Below are 20220 nucleotides of genomic sequence, written 5' to 3'. Positions count from 1 at the left end.
GTCATAGGACAAAGAATTTGTTAAAAAAATATTAGCATAGAATAGGGAGCACTCCTAATCAAAGTATAACTACAACAAGAAGACAAAATTTAAATTTCTAAGGTGAAAGTTTATTTAGGATATTAGAAACTAATTCATTAAATAAAGAAGATCACTTCTTAACTTCACTAATGTACTTTCAAAATTTGAAAAAAATTAGAAAGATCAATATGGTGCTAGTAAAGAAGTGACAAAATGTTAGGGACTAAGATGTAAAATTAGTGACAAGTGTAATGATTTCTTCTTACAACCTATCTTCACTAAATTTAGAACCTTTACTTCTAGAATTCATTTATACATGCACTTTGGGATGTCCCATGCACATTTTGCAATAAGAAAAGAGCAAGCTGTTTACGCTTCTCTTATTCTCCACAATTCTCTATTACAAAAACAACCTATATATAATGTGTATATTTCCAAGAAGGACACAAATAAGGATACAAGGGCAATTTATAATTTGCATATATGCCCATTTTATATCTAGCTGAACAAATCCGAAATTAATGAAGAAAAGCGAGTAAGGCTAGAACTGAGAGAGAAACTGCATCTGATTGAGAAGAGGGCTGAGTGTCTCCATTAGGATCTCACATGGATGGTTGTGAACTCCTTCGTATGTGGTTACAACGACGGCTGCATCGCTTGAAAGACGCTGGACTTGTTTCTTCACGCTGCATGTGAGCTGAGAACATCTGTAATAGCTTCTTTGTTCACAATGTGGTATAAATGTGAAAGATGTGTCAGTTCTATATTGTTTTTGATATATAAATATACAAGAGTAAATGAAAAAATGAAAAGGGAAATAAAGCTTTTCTTGCATAGGTAATGAGGGGTATATGTAAAAATTGAAGCTTAGGTGTTGAAGGTGTAAATACATGAGAATTGAAGGTTAGGCATGCAAATGTTCAAAATAATAATAATTAAAAAGAATGTTAAAAAAAAATGTATTTTTGTGTTTTATAAAATTCTCAATGTCGGAGAAATCATGAGCTTTAGCTCGGTATAATGTTGAATGCCCATACAGGTTGGACTTGACCCGGTTAAAGTAATTCACTTGGAAATTGAAAGTATAAAGCTTCACTTTTCTCCTAAGTTAGCAAATATGTGATTAAAAAAATTTGACAATCACGATTTTATAATAGTAGTTTGGTTACAATTGGTCATAATTAGGCACAATAGCAGTAGTTGGTGGTTGCAACAAAGTAATGCACTTGGTATTCAAACTCTCACATGAATTCTCTTATTCATCTAAGCTTCAATGTTTATCTACAATTCCAACATATTCTGCAAAGGATTTTTTGTAATCGAGAACTTTATTTGCTTCAATCTTAATGCAGTTTTTGTAATTGATTTGTAGATGAGAGTTATTGTTTAATCTTGTCAAGCAATCTCACTAGTTTCTTAGAGCTTTGATATAATTATAGACCAGACTGATCATTTTGATGAAATAAATTATAGTTGAAATAAATAAGAGAACCTTTTAAATGAGTTTATGCTCAATGGAAAAAAAAAATGAACTATCTTCATGATAATTTCTTAAAGATGGAGGTAAAGATTCTATAACTGATTTCATACAAACTTTTATAAATAGATAGAATGTTACTTATATTCAAGTGATCAATAGGATTTGTAGTCATTCTATACATCTTATTGACAAGTAAAAAATTTTGCTAACATGAGAATCTTTAAAACTGTACGTGTAAATGAAGAATAATGTGTTATGATTTTTGAATGAGTAGGTCAAATAAGAATATCATTGATGTTTTTATCCTTAACCTCTTAATGAAGATGAGATAGTTGACTGATAAGAAAAAGCTAATAATTTGGAGTATTATTAGTTACTCTTGTGAAAATTTCAATAATTAATGAGCATTTTTAAATTGAGGTTTAATAGCTTTTATTTATAAAAAATATTATCATTTGATGGCTCACTAACATGATGCTCAAAATGAGTAGTTCAATTTGAATATGAGACAGAAAAATGTCATTGAGGTTGTAGTTATCATTTCCATTTCTCTTTCTCTTTTAAAACTATATTTGACTTTCCCATGGATGGTGCAAATGATATGAATGAAGATTATTCACTCTCACAAAGTATGAGGAAAATTTTGTTGCTTAGAGCTTATAGAATATGGGGATTAAGAAAGAATTGTACTTGAAATTCTATATTGGGGTACAAAGCAAAAACACAACTTCAAAATATGAAGACAAAGAATTATAATTGGTTAGCTCTTGTGCCATGTTCATAGTGCAAAAAAAAATGAAAAATAATTCATTATATAAGATAAAGATATATGAGATTGCTTAATTTGTGCTTTGGCTTGGTGTTTTATACATCCACTTCTATTCTTATGGATATGTGTTCAAACTCTCCTACTTCTCCACTCAACTAAATATTATTTCTTTGAAAAAAAATTGAAACTACTATCTATTATAATTTGTATCAAATGATTTACAATTTATTTTTAATTAGGTTTTGTGCCCCCTTTATTATATAATGTATGGAGATATGTTAAAATCCTTAAGAAAAAAATAATAGAAAAAAGTATGAGACTATGTCTCTTTAATTACAATGGAATGAGATCAACTATATAGTACACTTGATGGATTAATTTAAAAGACGCTTCCTTGTAGCTACTATATAAGAGATATCAAAACTATTATTTATAATAATGCTTTTACTAATTGATGAGTTGAAGTATTTTTTAATGTTGAGTAGATCTAACATCAAAATTAATCCATGGATAAAATAAATTAAGTTTTCCGTTGTAATTTTTAATAGATTCATGTTTTATTTGTAACATATTCTTTCATTAAATTTACAAAACTTTTGCCTTTTGATATTATTTAAATTCTATGCTCTTTTAAGGGTAATTATATTGATAAGCGTTACCGGAGTGAATCTATGTTCTCCGAAGAAATTTCAAGGAAGACTTTTTCAGAATTCTCTAAAGAGAATCATTGTGAAATTTGAAACATATTGTTAAATATTTGCTTTAGAATTTATATTATTTTATACAATATAGGGTAGGTTGTCTTCAAAAACTTTTGAAAACTATAAATATTAATGTCCATCATTATTATCTACTTTACTTGCATCATTGTATTATCTTCATCACCTCTAACGATGTCGTCACCCATATTTTATTACTTATGCAGCACATGCACTTAAAAAAAATATTTTAATCAGCTAATCTTAGCTATTTTTTTTGGACTCATATTCTTTATTATTCTTAACTCCTTCGCCACCTATCCCTCAAAATTAATACATCATGTTCTTCATCATCTTTCTCTTCCTCTTGATGCATCACATGCTCAACCATATTCTTATTTTGTATTTATTAATATTAGATCAAATGATATTTTTTCTATGCATAAATCATATTATTTCAATACTATTTCTTATCATCACAAAAGCAACATTTTTTTTTTTGAGAAATCCTCTATTTATTCGTGAACTTCAACAATATTTTTTGATATTGGTGGCTCCTCTAAGTGAAAATTTGATTGCAGTTGATATCTTTGTTTGGGAAGTTTTTTATTTGTATTAATTTGCTTTATTTTTTTCTTCTTTCCTTTTTTCATTAAGGACTAAGGTTCTCTTCTTATTAAACTATGTTTAGTTTGAACCTTTCTCTGGGTGAACCTATGAAACTCCTCCTCGAATGTTAAGGAACTCAATTTTTTGTAATTTTTATTTCCATTAATGACATGTTCTTCTCAAAGTACAACCATATGTTGCTTAATTAATGCATTAATATTTACCTTCTTTCTAGATTATAAATCTCATGTCTAATTCTCTCAAAGGAAATATGCAATCTTATTGAACTATAAGCCTAGTGGCACTTAACATTATTTAACATGTTTTGAAATATTGAATTATTCCCTTGTTGGACACTATTTGGGAAATCATCCAAGCGATTCAAATAACAATCATACTTATTTCTCACATTCTCACAAAGAAACAAAAGCTTTTAATGTTATACTTATTATGTATGATTTTCTCATGAACTGTATCTATGATATATTTATTGGCTACATTTTTCTTAATATTTCTCTTAAAAAATATATTTTATCTACACATTTTGATAGTGAATTGTTTAAAAGTAGTTGTCTATATCTGAATCAAGTAAATTTATTTTTTAACACTATATCTGCAATAAGTGTAATCCTCAATAACTACATAAGGATTTTTTTTCTTAAAAAATAATTATCATTAATAAAAATGATAATCATTATTAGAGGTCATACAACCAAATAAAAGAAGAAAACAAAGAAGGCAAATCAACTAGACTTAGTATCCTGATAAGATACATCTAAAAAAAGGTTTGAAAGAACATTTAGAGAAATGAGCAAACTAAATTTCTTTTTTTTATCCTACAATGTATATCAATATCGAATGAGTAAAAATAAAACTCCTTTAATAATGCATCATTATCCATTTTAATAAATTTTTTAGAGCAGTGAGCTAATTCATATCATAGTGAGAGGGCTAATGATGATGTGCCCATAAAGTAGTTCAAGAATAAAATTTAGCATTTATTTAGCTTTAGCAACCTTAGAAGAAAGTGATATATTAGAGCTGCCTTCAAGAAACAAAGGAGATGAAAGTGTGAGAATAAATTCTAAAGATAAATCTACATAAAAAGATAAGTTGAGGGGACAACTTCTCGACTAACATTATCAACAAAGAAAATTTTTTAGTAATAGATAAGTAAGAAGCTTTAGCCCTTAATGGAGAATGAGAGATAGTCCAAGAACTCATATTCAAATTCTAACTTTGAGAAACTAGTTAAAGACAAGAAGGAGAACATGATGAATTCTAAGTTGACATCATTATTTTCATTGTTTGGCAAAATTTTAGAAATTACTTAAGAAGATATTAAAGAAGTTTCCACATTAAGGTATGGAATCTCGTTGAAAATGGAGTCTTTTCAAGATTATTGGTAGTTGATATTATATTTGAGGGTGCTCCTCAACAAAAATTTTTACAATTATAGATTCCACGCCCAATCAACAAGCAATGAAAGCAAAAGGTTGGCATCTCTAAAAATATCCCTTTTTACATAAAATCTCTATTAAGGCTTGGGCTTAATTGAGCTTATTGTATTAAAAATGATCTTAATTTACTAGAACTAAATGAAAATATGACACTAAATAGGATGCAATGGAGAAAAGGGATTCATGTAGCCGACCCCACATAGTGGGATTAAGGCTTTGTTGTTGTTGTTGTTGTTACATAAAATCTCTATCATGAGAACCAATCCAAATTCTGTCTGAATAAATTTGAGAGACATTAATCTAAAAAATTTTAGCAATTAATTAATGTCTTGAATATTGAAGCAATACAGGAGTTCACCCTAAGAAGGCCACCAAATAGAGAGCACAATGAAAATAGAATGAATTTATCAAAAATATGTACTTGTAAGTGTAAAAATGAGATTGAAATAAATACAATAAGAGATTTATTAAAGAAATTAAAATTAGTTATCCATTTAAACATAGATTTCTTTAAGAAAATAACAGTAAAATCCTTCAGTTGAGTAAATCTTAACATAATATATTTATGAATAAAGAAATGATATAAGGAAGCATATGAGGAAGCATCCAAAAGTGTTAGAGCTTAGAAAGTGGATCTAACATATTGAAGAGTTCAAGTAGCCAAACATTTTCCTGCCAAAATAATTTTAAATGAGTTGGTTATCTTATCATCAGGTATGAAAATTGTCTATTTGCCTTAGTGAGAGAAAAATAGGTTATAGTTTTGAGCAGGAAAATCAACTATAAAGGGCACCATAATCCCATAATCTAGATCAAACATGATAAAGGCAATGAGTGACCATGAAGCATATTAATAAAAGATATGTCAGAGAAAGATGATATGTGGTTAGCATGCAACAACTAGGTCAAGTAGTGGTGGCACTAAGCGACCCACAAGAAAAGTTATTTAGAAGCATGGAAGATGGCTTTGACACTAAGGTATTGCGGTTTGTGACATGTATCCAAGTAACCCCAAGAAGAATCAATTATAATTGTATGTGCTTAGAAGAACTACAGGTATTGGAGGTTGTAATGGTGGTCAGCATTGTGTGTGCTGTGAGATTGAGCTACTATATGTTGCCTTTAATTTGTGTATGGGGGAAAAGTGATGGGGTCCACATAGGATAAGTTGAGTTGCATGTGGGAAGAAGAGAAGTTAGCCCGGGTTACTCAGTATTGAGAAAAAGACGTGTGGAAAAATAATACATCGGGATGAGCTACATCTGGATTAGGTGTCGATGGTGTTATTGGTAGTATTGTTGTATTATTGTGGTGTTATTTTGATAAAATAACACCACAATATTACCAATAACACATGAATACTGTCCCCCGCACATGAAACTGTATCAGGGCTCCTGATGTAATATTTTCTCCCATCAACTGCTATGTGAGAGAGGATAATTGAATGAGTCAAGTCAATGTCGAAAGTGATAAATCTAAGTTTTGCAAGTAAGTCACACAAAATAAGTTTTAATAGAAAACTATTTATTTTATACATTATCACATTTTTTGATCTCAAATTCAATATTTATTTGGGCTACAATGAGTTTCATTTTGAACCTCCTTTGTATATATATATATATATATATATTTTTTAAAAGTAACTCATAATTACGCTTTTTTAATAAACAAGGCAAGACTTAGCCACACTTGATGCAACAAAATATAAAGTCAAATATGACTTCTATGATAATTAAAAAATAATACGTTAAAATTGATTTATCTTAAAAAGTTGATATTAAGATTTTCCAAAAGCAGCAGAAAGTCTATGAATCATTCTAATATAAATTTCAATGTATCCCAATCTCTGTTTCTCCACCTTCACCATCATATACCCCCAAATCATGTGTAGTGCTATCACTAAATATTATTCAAGCTCAAACCATCATTGCTTTCTTTTCATCTCTTTGGATTCTTAAAGTTGGAGGGCCATAAGAGTCTATTATATATATATATATATATATATATAACCTACATTTGCATGCTTACATATGTAGTATTCAAATCAGTAATACTGCATAAAAATGCTATTTATTAAGAAATGTTACTTTCACCCACTTAGTGCTACACAGTTTTAAAGTGTGTATTATGAAAAGTAATGGCAATGATCCAAAAGCTCATTGTGTATTGAGTTATATTTATATATAGTATGCCACATAAACAGATTTGTGAACAAATATAATGACTTTGTAGACATGGGAAGCATTAGTTTGGATCCAACAGCATATTCCAATCAAAAGATAGTGGCATTCCATCGATGAATTTGGGACAAATTTCCTCTAATAAATGTCACAAAATTGATTTGATCAAGTAAGAGTTTGGATGTTACTTTTAGATCTCACAATAGAATTTGAGTATTTTGGTTAGAAATGATAGAAATCAAGTACATGATCATTTGTACTCTATTTTTGCTTAAATTATAATTGATATGGTGCAATGTGATCCAACAACCAACTATCAATCCACCTCTGATGTTCTGCATGGACCTTCACTTGATGGCTATCAATGATCAATATTTGATATCTAGTAACAAATGACTTCTCATGATCATCATTTTGGTCTCTAGGTGATCCATTATATAGGAAGAATGATCATGCTAAGACCCAACCAACTATATCTATATGAACTCAATTCTAAAGTATAATTGATCTAGTAAAATTTGATAAGACAAAATTAACAACCTACTATTACCCAACTAATTTTGATGTTCTACATGGATCATCACTTGAGGGCTTCTAATGATCACCCTCTTGGCATCTTTATCCCTCAGAATATAAGGAGAATTGCCATGTCAAACACAAACCATCATCCTAAACATCAATTAACACTTGTCAACCATTGATGTTTGATGGACATATTCTTTGTCACCTCTCCCATCATATCCAGAGTATGATCAACCTATTAACACTTGATCTTCAAGGTCCCCATCAACCATCGACCAATATTTACTAATGGTTGATGTACTATGTTTGCGACAAAACAAAAAAGATTTGACATGCTTTCATGATATCCTGGTGATGATATTCTGGTCCACCCACATATCCTGAAATCTAAGTTGACGACTCAGTGCCACCTAACTTTTAAAGTTCCTTGTCGAACACTACTTTTCTAATGGTTGAATTACAATTTCCACTAGCTAGCTACCAATCATTGAGATTTTTCTAGTAACCAGGCCATTCTTTTTATTAAGAGAATGATCAAATGGATTGTCCTTCGTCGCCTAATTTCTAACATCTAACGCCAATTTCACATTTATTTTACGATGTTAAGTTTGACACCGTAGAATTCTTCTTACTACAATAATAGAAGAACATGCATGTCTCCCATGATTAAAAAATAATATATCATAGAAAGACATTCTCTAATAACGGGGATTGATATTCTTTGACTCATAGTAGTTCAACTATTTCTTATGTTTCACCTTCCCAAATTTTAAATGAATGTTGTACATCCTATATGTTGCTTTTAATTTATTAAATGTGCGCAATTAATATTTTAGTATGTAACACTTGAAAATCATTTAAAAAATGATAAGATTTCATTGAATTCATATGAATTTGTGCCCCATTAATGGAGCATAAATCTCCTTATATCATGAGTCCCCTCTTGTATATTCAATGAAATTTAATTACTATATATATGTGTTGGGATCATATATAATCAACGCAGAGATAATGTTCGGATCATGATGATAATTTAAGCCGACCAAAAGGCTTTTAGTTTATCAGAAAGTCATTTCTAGTTAATCAAAATGATTCCACAAAATCTTTTGTAGTCAACCACGACGCTTCCTGTGAGTAAAAAAGGCTCAACAAAAACTTCATGTTAAAATATAATCATTAATCAAGAGAAAACTCAATGCATGCATGCAACTAAACGGAACAACATTCTGATACAGCAAAAAAAGAACCTGGGAAAGCTGCAATTCTTCACTTTCTTCTGCCCATACTTCCTCCATCTATACCCATCATCCAATATATCACTTTCACTCCTCGTCTGAAACACAAACCTCGGTCTGCTCTCCTTCTTCCCCTCACTCTTCCCTTTCTTCTTCTCATCGCCTCCAATCATGCTGGAGCTGGAGCAGAAATGAAGACCCGAAGCTTCTGGTGATGGAAATGGTGGGCTTTTTTGGGTTAGAAGGGAAGGTGGAAAGTCTTGCTGTGGTTCCATGACCTGCAGTTTAATTAGGTTTTTAAGGGCATTTAAAAAGAAGAGGGTGGTTAAAGAGGAATATGCATGGGAAGGGATTGAGGTCAGGAAAAGAAGAGATGGATATATATATAGAGATATAGTGAAGGAAATAATTTGAAGACCAACAACACTCCAACTACCTTTGTTTAGCTCAACTGCCTGGCCAGCTTTTTTAACTCTTGGGAGACAAGTTCGACATGTCCACACGTAAGTGTATGGTTGCTGCATAATGCATGAATCAATCATGTATGTATTTATGTGTTTATGTATATGTTTGTGTGTCTGTGTGTGTGTCACAAATTGAAATGCCTCTGGATGTTTGCTTAAGCTTTAATTCATATGTATGTTTTTTTTTTTATTATGGCAGGCAAATATGGTTGTTGAATTTAGATCTGTCTGATTGGCCGTACCCAAGAAATAAAACGTAAGATCGAGAGAAGAAGAGCTTGAGAGAGAGAGAGAGGAGAGAGACTTGCTCTTTCAGGGGTAAATCAGAATAATCCCAGGCTTAGCGACCCCTTTTGTTACACAAAGCACGATATTACAAGTGGGGGAAAACCAAAAGCCCATTTTATATGGAATGACTCTCTTATTTATAGATTATATAAGAGTCAAAAAGTAAATTATAATATTACCCTTACTTTTAAAAGGTGGCACTAGATATTTTAGTCATTTGTATTGATGTGATCAACTAAAAAGTCATTCGTCTGAGAGAAAAGTCTCATCTAATTCCGGTTGGCCAAGTGAAAGAGCTTGATCAGTCGACTAAAATGAGTTGACCGAGGGAGAGAGATTGTTCGGCCGGCTGAATTGATTTGGTCGACTAATGGATTGCCACGAAATCCGTGCAGACCATTTTTCGGTATACAATGGTGGAAACAGTTTGGCGTCAAAAACTTTAAATGTATTCCTTACATTCAAGTGGAAGAAAAATCAATGGATAAAAATTCTAAATATAACATGTAAAAAGTATAATTAAATTATAATTAATGGAAGATATCGGTTTGGTTCATTACCTGATATTTCCCTCGAGTAACCAAATGAAAGTCAATTAAATCAATATTTATTTTATTCTAAGGCCTTGAATCTTCTATAGAAATTAGATCATATAAATAAAAGGTATTAAGATTATTTAAAAAACAATTTGCATTGATTTAACTTCTATTTCAATTTTTTATAACATTTTTTATTATTTTTGCTTCCATTTCATTATTCTCAATTTATGATTATTTAACTAATCGTCAATTATTATTTTGATTTTCATTTTATATTTTCATTACATATATATATATATATATATATATATACATATACATTTTAATTTGTTTGTGGAAGATAAGATTAAATTTTTTCATTAAATTATTATTTGTTTAAATATTTAATGAAAATTATTTTTAAACAATTTTTTTAAAAAAAAAAATCATATGAATATTATGATATTTGAAAATGCCTTGTATATTAAATAGTAAATTTTAATTTAATATTATCCCATTTTTTTATTTTTTTATTTTTTTACAAGTTTTTTTGTTTGGAAAAAAATAAATATATTGATGTTTACTTAAATGTAATAGATCTACCTTTAAAATTTATAAATGGAGAGGTAAGTTTTACATCATTTAATTTAATAATTTCTAAATAAGAACTATCTTTACTAATTGTTTCTACACTTTTAAATTATTATATTTTATTATATATATGTGCATCTATATATATATATATATAAAGTAGAATAAAAAATTTGTTATTATTTTATAAATTTTCACAATTAATTTTATTTTTAATTTGAGTGAAAAATTAAATTAAATTAGCGTATCAATCTAAAAAAGAGAAATTTGCACACAAACCACACAATATTTTACATATTTAATACCCAAAATTTGATATTTACATTTATAATACATTGGTGTCATAAACTACGCATGAAAAAATATATTTTTACTTTTAAAATGAAAATATTGATAGTATTTTTGATGTGATCTTAATATTTAAGTGGCATGCATGTAAGTTTGAAATATTAGGTGTTAGATATATAAATACATGAAAATTATATGGTATATATGTTTGTAAATGCCCCATTAAAAAATTTGGAATTATTTTTCTAACTCTATTTTGGATAAAAATCAATTCATTGATTACTAATCATTTGGATGGAATTTTATTCACATTCATTGATTTCATCAATGGTAAAGATGACCACTCATTTGCTCTCATGTGATGCATAAGCCAATTATAAATGACTACTTAAGCTAAGGTAAATACTAGGTGAATCCTAGACTACATAATATTTCATCAAATGTCATTAGAGGCATCAAATGAGTTATTCTAATGATATATGGGAATTACTGTGTAAGATATGAAATATTAATTCAAATCAAAAGTTGGAGAAGTCTTATAATTCTTGATATTTGAAATTTGGCTCTTAATTTGGTGGGCTTATTCTTGCTCATTCATTGACTATTTTGATTGATTCAAGTGGTAATTCTAATGTCCTTGGAATGCTCTTCTTTGATGGAATGGGATCACATGCTCTTGGTGTATGAGACTTGGAATATTAAGTGTAGAGGGAGGGCAAGACTTTAGGTGATTTGTTTGAGTAGAAATATGTGTGTCCAATTTCAGTAGCTAAAGGTTTTTATCAAGATGAGATAGAGGTTTGTTGAGGTTTCTCCTATGATGGATCCCTCTCAGTTGTTCTTTCAACAACAATAAGTTTTTGTGTAGATATTGATTTTTGTATGATAGGGAAACATGAGTGTTCCAATGAATAAAAGGCCTCTAATTTATTGTAAGAAAAATTTTGTTCTTAACTAGTTGGAATAGATTTTATAAATAATTATAATTATGATTTAAGAATCATATATAATATATCCTCCTCTCCATCTAAACTTTTTAGAGTAGCTCTTTTCAGCCATGCAAAGCTTTAAACACCTTCTTCTCCTCAATATTGACCCAAATTAATGTCGAATCAAAGTTCAAAAATTACAAAAGCAAATGGAATATTAAGTTTCGTCAACACTTCACAAAGGTTTCAAAATATTTTATTATGCATTTGATGGCATTATGTTAATATTCTCATAATCATATGAGAGTTGAGTGAGTAAATAGTTTGTCATGCAAAATATGAGATTCTCATACATGGTCAAAATTTGGATGGCCCAAATGTATTTAAATTTAGATTTTATGCATGAAAAATATGTTTTCAAGAAGGATTAAATGCATAGATGAATGAATTAAAGACAAAATAAATTGTTTAAATAAGCATTTTAATACAATTTTAGTTTTTTTTTTCATTTGCATGGATATATGGACGTTTTGATTCCCCCACACGAAATGTTTCTTGACAGAACTAATTTATCATGAGCTTGAACCATTTGTGCTTGGTAAAGTTTGAGGTTTTGTTGAGCCAATAGATGTGTCTCTTCTAGCCCCTCAAGCTCTTCTAACTGCAATCGGATATTTTACTTTGAGGATTCTTTAACCAAGTAGCAATCCTTAGTGGGAGGAAGTGAAATTTTAGATGGAGCACATCGTCAGACTCGTAGACTATAACAAAAAGGGTGAATTGAGTTGGGGTCTGATATACAGTTCTATAAGCTCGTAGAGCCTTAATCCAATTGCTCATGTCATTGATGTTCATTCATCTCAAGTGTCCTTTTTAGGATCTAAGTTATTGTCATGTTGAATGCTTCAGCTAATCCATTCATTCAAGGATAATCTATTTTTTAATAGATCCAATCAATTTTGTGTCACCCCTATAATGTTGTTTATTTTTGTACCTTTGAATGTGGGGTCGTTATTTGATATGACACATCGAGAGACACGTAATTAATATATTATGTGGTTCTTAAAGAATTACAATACATGGCGAGATTTAACTTCCCTTAGAAGAATGTTCTTTGCACACTTTGAGACATAATCAGTCACTACTAGTATGAATCTATGTTCCTTGGACAAAGGAGAGTCTATAAGTACTATGATATTTATGCCCCAACACTCGAAGACCCGCGAGGCAATTTTTGGGGTGCAATACATTAGACAACTAATGTAAAACTACACTGTATATTTAACATTGATGATAGTGACGCGCGGTCTCTTTCCTGTCATTAAATATTGTTTTTCAATAGTATCTCATTTTTTAATCTTGGATTTCATCTTAGAGCCAGACTCGTGAGCACCACATAGTCTGGAACGTATCTCCTTGACAATCTTCTAGGTTTCATGCTTGTCTAAGCAATCCAACCATATACGATCGAAAGAACTTCAGCATAGTGTTTTATTTTAAAGCAATAACATAATTCTCTTGATTCAAGTTGAACAGTTAATGACTTTTCTTGAGGTAGTTTGTGTTTTCGTTTTTTTTTTATAGGAACATTTTGGAGTAGCCAACTTGTTTTATCGTTGTCGTATAATTCTCTTTCCAAATAAATTTCTCTTTTGAAAAGAACCGGAGAGAAAGAAAATACGATGAAAATAGACAAACAATTAAAACAAATGTGGAGAACTTTCATAAGGTAGCATTCGCGAGATAGCCCAAGAGCGTACATCTGAAACAAGATCAGATCAAAAATGCCTCGAAAACATGTCCGTGAAGAAAACCTATGAAAGCAACCTACAATCATAGAGTCAAGTTTTTGTTTGTTTTGGGTCAAGAGAAGCTCCCAAAGGAACATACCCAAAGTTCTTGGGGGGTGCCCAAAAATAGTCTAGATAAAAAGGATCTTGGTTACATTATTTTTTATCTGGTTATTTAGGAAACCAAAGGATTTAAAACATGTGAAGAGGGAGAATCTATGTGCTTTCGATGTTTATACTGGGTCATACGGCAGATGGTGAATCACTGTAACCACTATGAGTGGCGACATGTGGGCATGCAGGGCCCCTGAGATGATATCAACGATTTTCAAAGGGATGACAAGGTTCAAAAGAGGTGTCAACAAGGAGGGGAGGAATCCCTAAGCAGATAGAGGTAGTCGGGTCAGGATACCACGGATCTGTCATCCTGAGCTATAAGGACCCTAAGTATACCTAGTCGTGAAGATAGTCGACCCAATACAGTTAAAGGAGCTTTATCACCAATCAGTGAATTGCATCGTCCAAGGAAACATCGGCAGCCCCAGTGTCAAATGAATAAAACCTCTAATTTTCATTACACTCTAATGGGTGGAATAGATGAGACTTATACTCTTCAGTTCGACGACGAAGATGCCAGCGGAAAGGAGAAGAGAACAGGGGTCTAGCTACATAGCCAGAATCGCCTTACAATGAACTTACGCCATCATCTTGGTCAGGTTAGTCTCTAACATCCTAGTCGTACTAAACAACCTCCTATGTAGAAATCATATGCTTGGCTTAGTCGATTGAAGGAGCTCGGGGACTCTTTCTCGGGACATACAAAATGATACAATTATTTTTACAAATTAATTTAAATGTGGAGGCCCTATTAGAGATGACTTATGATATTGTCATGCTTTGCAGCCTTTTTTAAAACTGGCCCGAAGGCCATGCAGGATAGTTAATGCATAAAGCAAATTGTTGGTTTTAAAATTGGAATATTTTAATTGTAAATTTTAAATTTTATTATTATGATTTTTTAAAAAGATACATTTTTGGGTCTTTAATGAGTCTAGATTTCATTTTTGTAGAGCTCGAACAAACCAACAATCCAAGAAAGTGAAAAGGCAAGCACAGTGCATGAAAGTAAAGTCATTTGGAGGGTGATGGAAGAGACAAAGAAAGATTAGATTAATGATGTCGTAATTTTGATTATCCCCTTAGAAGAGGCCTAAAGTTTTTGTTATTATTGTAGGAGGGGGAGCAAACTTATTGGATAAGGCTTGGATTGAAGAGAGCGATCATCAATAAATAATAGTGATACATAATGTTCCATCAAAAAAACCCAAAGAGGAGTCAAGTACCAAGAAACTATAAGAGGCTAGTCACCAAGCACATAACTCTACAATCTTCACTCTTCAATTTTTATCGAAGAACCAAAAACCATTTTTCATTCATAAAAATTAAGATGATTATGTCATGTTCCAATGCTTGACATTCAAAACTGAAACCTAAGGAAGCAAATATGAAAGTGGAGTTAAACCACTCCAATTTTACACCCAATTAGGCAAGCGGCCCAATTAGCCTCCAAAAAAGATAAAAATTTGATAAAAAGTTTCCATATAGAGAAAAATATTTGAGTTTTTAAATTCAAATTTCAAATATTTAAAGCTTAAATTTTTCAATTTTAATCATTCAATTTCAAATCTTATCAAATTTGAATGTTAGATAAAGCTTTTTGATATGATTATCATAGTTCTTAATCTTAGTTTAAATTAATCTTTAAAATAGTATGGTCATGATAATAGCTTCTTCCTGTTCTGCATCAATTAACTTGAATGAATCTCAATAACCTCTTTCACATTGGTCTTTATCATTAGTCTCGATCATGGTATAATCCACTAAAAGTAAAGTTATAGATCACAAAGCATTTTATCATGAATAAAATTAGCTAAAATACCACTTATTAGGAGAATCAAGTAATGAGGTCTCAAATGAAGCCCAGCATACTAATGGCTAGGCATAGATCAACTAAAAGACAACCACTTCTACATTAAGATATTAGTGCTTATATTCCTTTTGATGTGGGACAATTATCCGCTCTTATGTGAATCTAACAAGTATACCGACCATAATTTCAATATATATAATTATATTCATTAGTCTAGAGATTTTACCCCTAAATCAAAAGCGATTTTCACTTCTTACTCAAAAAGAATCCAAAGAACTTCACTTAATACTGCAATCTCGTTCCACGAGAGCTTAAAAAAAAAAAAGTATTGAACTCTTATATGTCATTTCATAGAAAGAAAAAGGCTTTATTGAACTATAGAATGCAAAAATAATACAGCAATAAGAAAAGAAAAGAAAACTAAGAACAAAGAAAAAGGCCATTTAGACCCTAATATCATGAATTAGAGCAAGCTAATCTTAATTCCCTTCTAGGGGTCATACATGCATAGGTTATCAAATCCCATGTACTCACTCTCATGAATCTTCTGGATCATGTTTGAGATGCCAACTCCGCCTGAAAAGCGAGCAGAACCTCTTAAGATAAACTATGATAAGCAAAACACAAACAGAAACTGATAAAAAAAGAAACTTTTCTCACTGAAGAGAGCAAAATTTCAGCTTCTATTAGAATGAATAAAAGCTTTGGGTCATTACCCAGTGAGATTGCACTAACAAAGATGGTGAAAGCCAGAATAAAGATAATAAGAGATGCCCTTCCAAGTATGTTGATCAGCTTCCTCACTGCATGCTGGCCAATGAAGGCAGCTATCGTAGCAACGAAAGCGAAATAAAGGGCTGTCAGAACAAATAAGTAATCAGAGAATCAGATATGGAAGATCTCATACAATAATTTGTTGCAGAAAGAACTAAACTTAGCCCAAGGAGACTCTGAGTTATCATTTTTGTAAGCTTTTTTTTTTTTTTTTTTGATGATGATAAATACAAGTGCATTAGATTATATATGTGAGATGATTGAGATACCATATGGGACTGGGAATCGCTTGAGGAGATAGTACTCTACAACAGACATAGAAGAGGAGAATGTCATGGCAAAGGTTGCTGTAGCACTTGAAACCTGCAGAAATCTTCCATTTTCAAGCCAAATCTTTATTGAATTTACATGTGAAGAAGATTACAAACACACCTGAGGAGGAATTCCAAGTTCCAGGAAGAGAGGGCCGAGAATGAACCCTCCACCAAGACCAAGCAGTCCACCAACCACACCAGCGAGAATACCGACCAAGCAGTACATGAAGAGCTTGATTAGTTTCCAATCTGCTCCTTCGGCTCCTTTCGATGCAATTACTCTCTTTCCTTTGTACAAGCTAATGGCTTCATATAAAGTCACCCCTACAGAGACTGGGACCTATATGAATTTTGTGATTCCTTGATTTTAAAAAATTAGAATTTATAATTCCTCAATGTAGTAGAATGAAGGCATTGGCATTGCACCTGTAGCAAATTCAAGAGCCAGTACAATTTTGAGCAGGTTACAGTGTATTCCTGCACAATAAATTTACAGACAAAGAAACTATCAAGTTCTGCTAACATGTAGGATGTGTTTAGATGCAAGGAGTTTTGAGGAAGACAAAATGAAATAAAAAAGATTGAAAAGCTTAAATCAATTGTTGTGATTATTCATAACCAACCATAATTTGTTGAAATTTTACTCCAAAACGCTTCAATATAAAAAAGCTAAACATGGACCAACATAAAATAGTTGTGGTGGATCAACACACCTTTGCAACTTGAAGAACAAGGAATACAATCCAAACAACAACTAGAAGGCCAAGTTCCTTCCAGCAAACATTCTCTGTGACTGAAACCTGGAGTGATTAATCATGTTAAGGCAGCCACTACGAAACATATATCAGAGAAAACCTCATCTTTCTGAAATCACCTCTGCTTTTCTAGTCTCTTTAATCAGCAACTTGGTAGCAGTGCCACCTGGTCCAGCAGGTAGGGGCTTGTAGTCTTCTCCTTCCCTACACATATATAATCAAAATATAAACAACCATGTTTAATAAAATTCTACCAATCATAAAAAGGTACTAATTGTTCCTTAGATTACCAGTTGCATTGGCTTGCTTGGCAGCTTCCTGTAACAGAATTTAGATACTAATGAAATTTAGCTTGTTAATTTGCAATTTAGAAGCCAAAGGAGCAAGCTTTAGTATGCAAAGTAAACCTTCTTCATTATTGTCTCCTTTTTCCAAGTTTCTACCCCTTTCATGAAAGCCTTGGTTGATGTTCCTGCAACAAAACATTGCTGAATTCTTGAAAACTCTGAATCAAGTTCATTTTGTCAGATTTGAGAAGCAGATTTACCTATAAACAATATAATAAGGAGAACAGTCACCATCCAATCAGCAAATAGAACATTGAAGGCAACTCCAATGCTAATTCCATAAATAAGCCTCGGCTGAAACAGAAGAGCGAAATGATAGTCGATGATGGGCATATCTATGGTCGGATGACGAAGCTTGAGATTATAGTATACAGTTGATCCTGCTGCTCCCATGATCATAACTGCCCAAACAGTTCGCAGCTATCAGCATTTGAAATTCAAAAAGCAAAATAAAAAGAATTAAATAATCAAATATTTCTGAGAGTCCATTCTGCAAAGATACAACAAAGGTAGGACTTTACAGATTCCATGAGTTACTGATTTTGTATTTTAGTTGGTTATCAGGAAAAGTTTCTTTTTTTTTTTATATCGATTAAACCTAGCATTAATGTTTTCCAATCAATGCAACAGTTACACATGAACTTTCAGCTACACTCAGCAGGATCTTCCATTCATATCACTCCGAAAAAAGTATTAAACAACTGATTTGGAAGCAAGATTCAATCTTTTTTCAAACATCACAGGGCAGAGATGAAAAGATACAAACTTTCTCACATTTAGAAATGGCCGTAGAAGATTTGGGATCAAATCCGATGATAAGAGTGAGCATGGGAACAAAAATCCCACCACCACCCACTCCTCCCACACTTCCAAAAGCAGCTCCAAAGAATCCAATCAACGACCCCAAGATAATCCTCCATCCAAATTCCATCGGCTTTCCAATAACGAAAAAAAAAAAACATTTCTTTAAGCATGAATTGCAAAACCATACTAAAAATGCTATTTTTAACCATCTTCTCCTTTCATTACCGGCCAAACATGCTGATAAGAGAACTCATTCGGCTGCCACAAGAAGTTTACCACAGCCTGCAGGTAATCCTGCGCCGTCTCCACCTCCGCCATTCGCTGGAAAATCTCTCTCCGCCGCCGCTACTTGCTTCGTTTCCGATCAAGTTATCAAATACTAAAAAATAAAATAAAATAAAGAAAAGAAGCCTTTTGGAGTTCTCCCCATATCTCAGCTCGCTCTTCCATGAGAGCGATTTTCTTATATGAGGATGAGGATGTGATAGAGTTCGGAGCGGAAAAACCCATGACCTCTGTTGAATTTACAAATAGTGCCATTCATCGGATGCTCGTTGCAGATTAATTACACGAGAGTTCGTGATTTGGTGGAGTTGTGTGGACCCGTAATGGGGCTGTGAAGATTTATCATATGTCCGCGCGCCGTGCGGGCGGCCAAGTGGGAGTACCCAACCAGCAGAAGCTTCCACCTACCCGTGGTGCTGCTATTTAATTATGTGTGAATGTGTTTAGTGAGATCAGAGAATAGTATTATATTATTACTAATCATATTCATACTTAAAAATTCAACTATGGTAGGCAAAAACTAAGGGCTTTTACATATACACCATCCATTTCTTATGTTTTACATGTCTACCGCCTAAATTTTGCTTCGCTTTTTTATTTTTAAGCCACCAAAATTTCTAATATTGATATCACTATTTTAATTTAAAAAAAAAATAAAATGTATTTTCTTGTATAAACAATTATATGTAAAAATTAAAAATTACGTGTGGTATATTTATAAATCTTTCATTTATTAATTAAAGTTACATAAATCTATTATACTCGATGTGTGTTGGAAAATTTGTGGTGGTAAAGTAATGGATTGTCATCTTAGCATTACGCGAGAATTCAGCATAAACTCAGGTAAAAGAAAACAACCAATAATGTCATCAGAATGTTTTACGTGAAAAACTCGTAAAGGCAAAAAACTACGGGGACTAACTCAATTGTAAAAATACACTATAAATTGATGATTACAGAGATTTGTTGTCCCACAGATAGGAAATGACTACTAGGTTTTCTAATTTAAAATGTAGATTGACGGTTTCCGGTCGATGGTGGTCGATGGTGATTGGTGATGGTCGACAGTGGTTAGTGGCCGACAATGGTTGGTGGTGGTTGATGACGATGATAGTGCTCAACGGAGGTCGGTGGTTGTCGACGGCGGTCGGCAATGGTCGAAGACAATT

General features: G+C 31.8%; 2 protein-coding genes across 4 annotated transcripts; both read right to left on the bottom strand.

The window, feature by feature from the left end:
- Positions 1 to 246: 246 nt before the first annotated feature.
- LOC110020999 (probable WRKY transcription factor 43) lies at positions 247 to 9312 on the bottom strand. Of its 3 annotated transcripts, none has more exons than XM_020719311.1 (2): positions 8987 to 9312; positions 247 to 740 (listed from the first exon to the last, which is right to left on the bottom strand). In XM_020719311.1, exons 1-2 carry the CDS (start codon positions 9247 to 9249, stop codon positions 563 to 565), a joined length of 441 nt encoding a protein of 146 aa, XP_020574970.1. In that variant the 5' UTR covers positions 9250 to 9312; the 3' UTR covers positions 247 to 562. The 3 variants fall into 3 exon arrangements, with proteins under 3 accessions (XP_020574970.1, XP_020574971.1, XP_020574972.1); XM_020719312.1 differs by having other exon boundaries at positions 247 to 737; XM_020719313.1 differs by having other exon boundaries at positions 247 to 728.
- Positions 9313 to 16131: 6819 nt separating this feature from the next.
- Positions 16132 to 19320, bottom strand: LOC110020967 (sulfite exporter TauE/SafE family protein 3-like). Its single transcript, XM_020719275.1, has 12 exons — positions 18992 to 19320; positions 18737 to 18896; positions 18163 to 18363; positions 18023 to 18087; positions 17906 to 17933; positions 17735 to 17814; positions 17574 to 17660; positions 17287 to 17337; positions 16979 to 17200; positions 16816 to 16909; positions 16489 to 16629; positions 16132 to 16348 (listed from the first exon to the last, which is right to left on the bottom strand). The coding sequence occupies exons 1-12, from the start codon at positions 19082 to 19084 to the stop codon at positions 16263 to 16265; spliced, it is 1308 nt and encodes a 435-aa protein (XP_020574934.1). The 5' UTR covers positions 19085 to 19320; the 3' UTR covers positions 16132 to 16262.
- Positions 19321 to 20220: the final 900 nt, after the last annotated feature.

The sequence above is a fragment of the Phalaenopsis equestris genome, unplaced genomic scaffold (assembly GCF_001263595.1).
Source record: "Phalaenopsis equestris unplaced genomic scaffold, ASM126359v1 Scaffold000114, whole genome shotgun sequence".
NCBI lineage: Eukaryota > Viridiplantae > Streptophyta > Magnoliopsida > Asparagales > Orchidaceae > Phalaenopsis > Phalaenopsis equestris.
The sequence above is the reverse complement of the archived record's forward strand: the minus strand, read 5'-3'. Positions and strand labels throughout refer to the sequence as shown.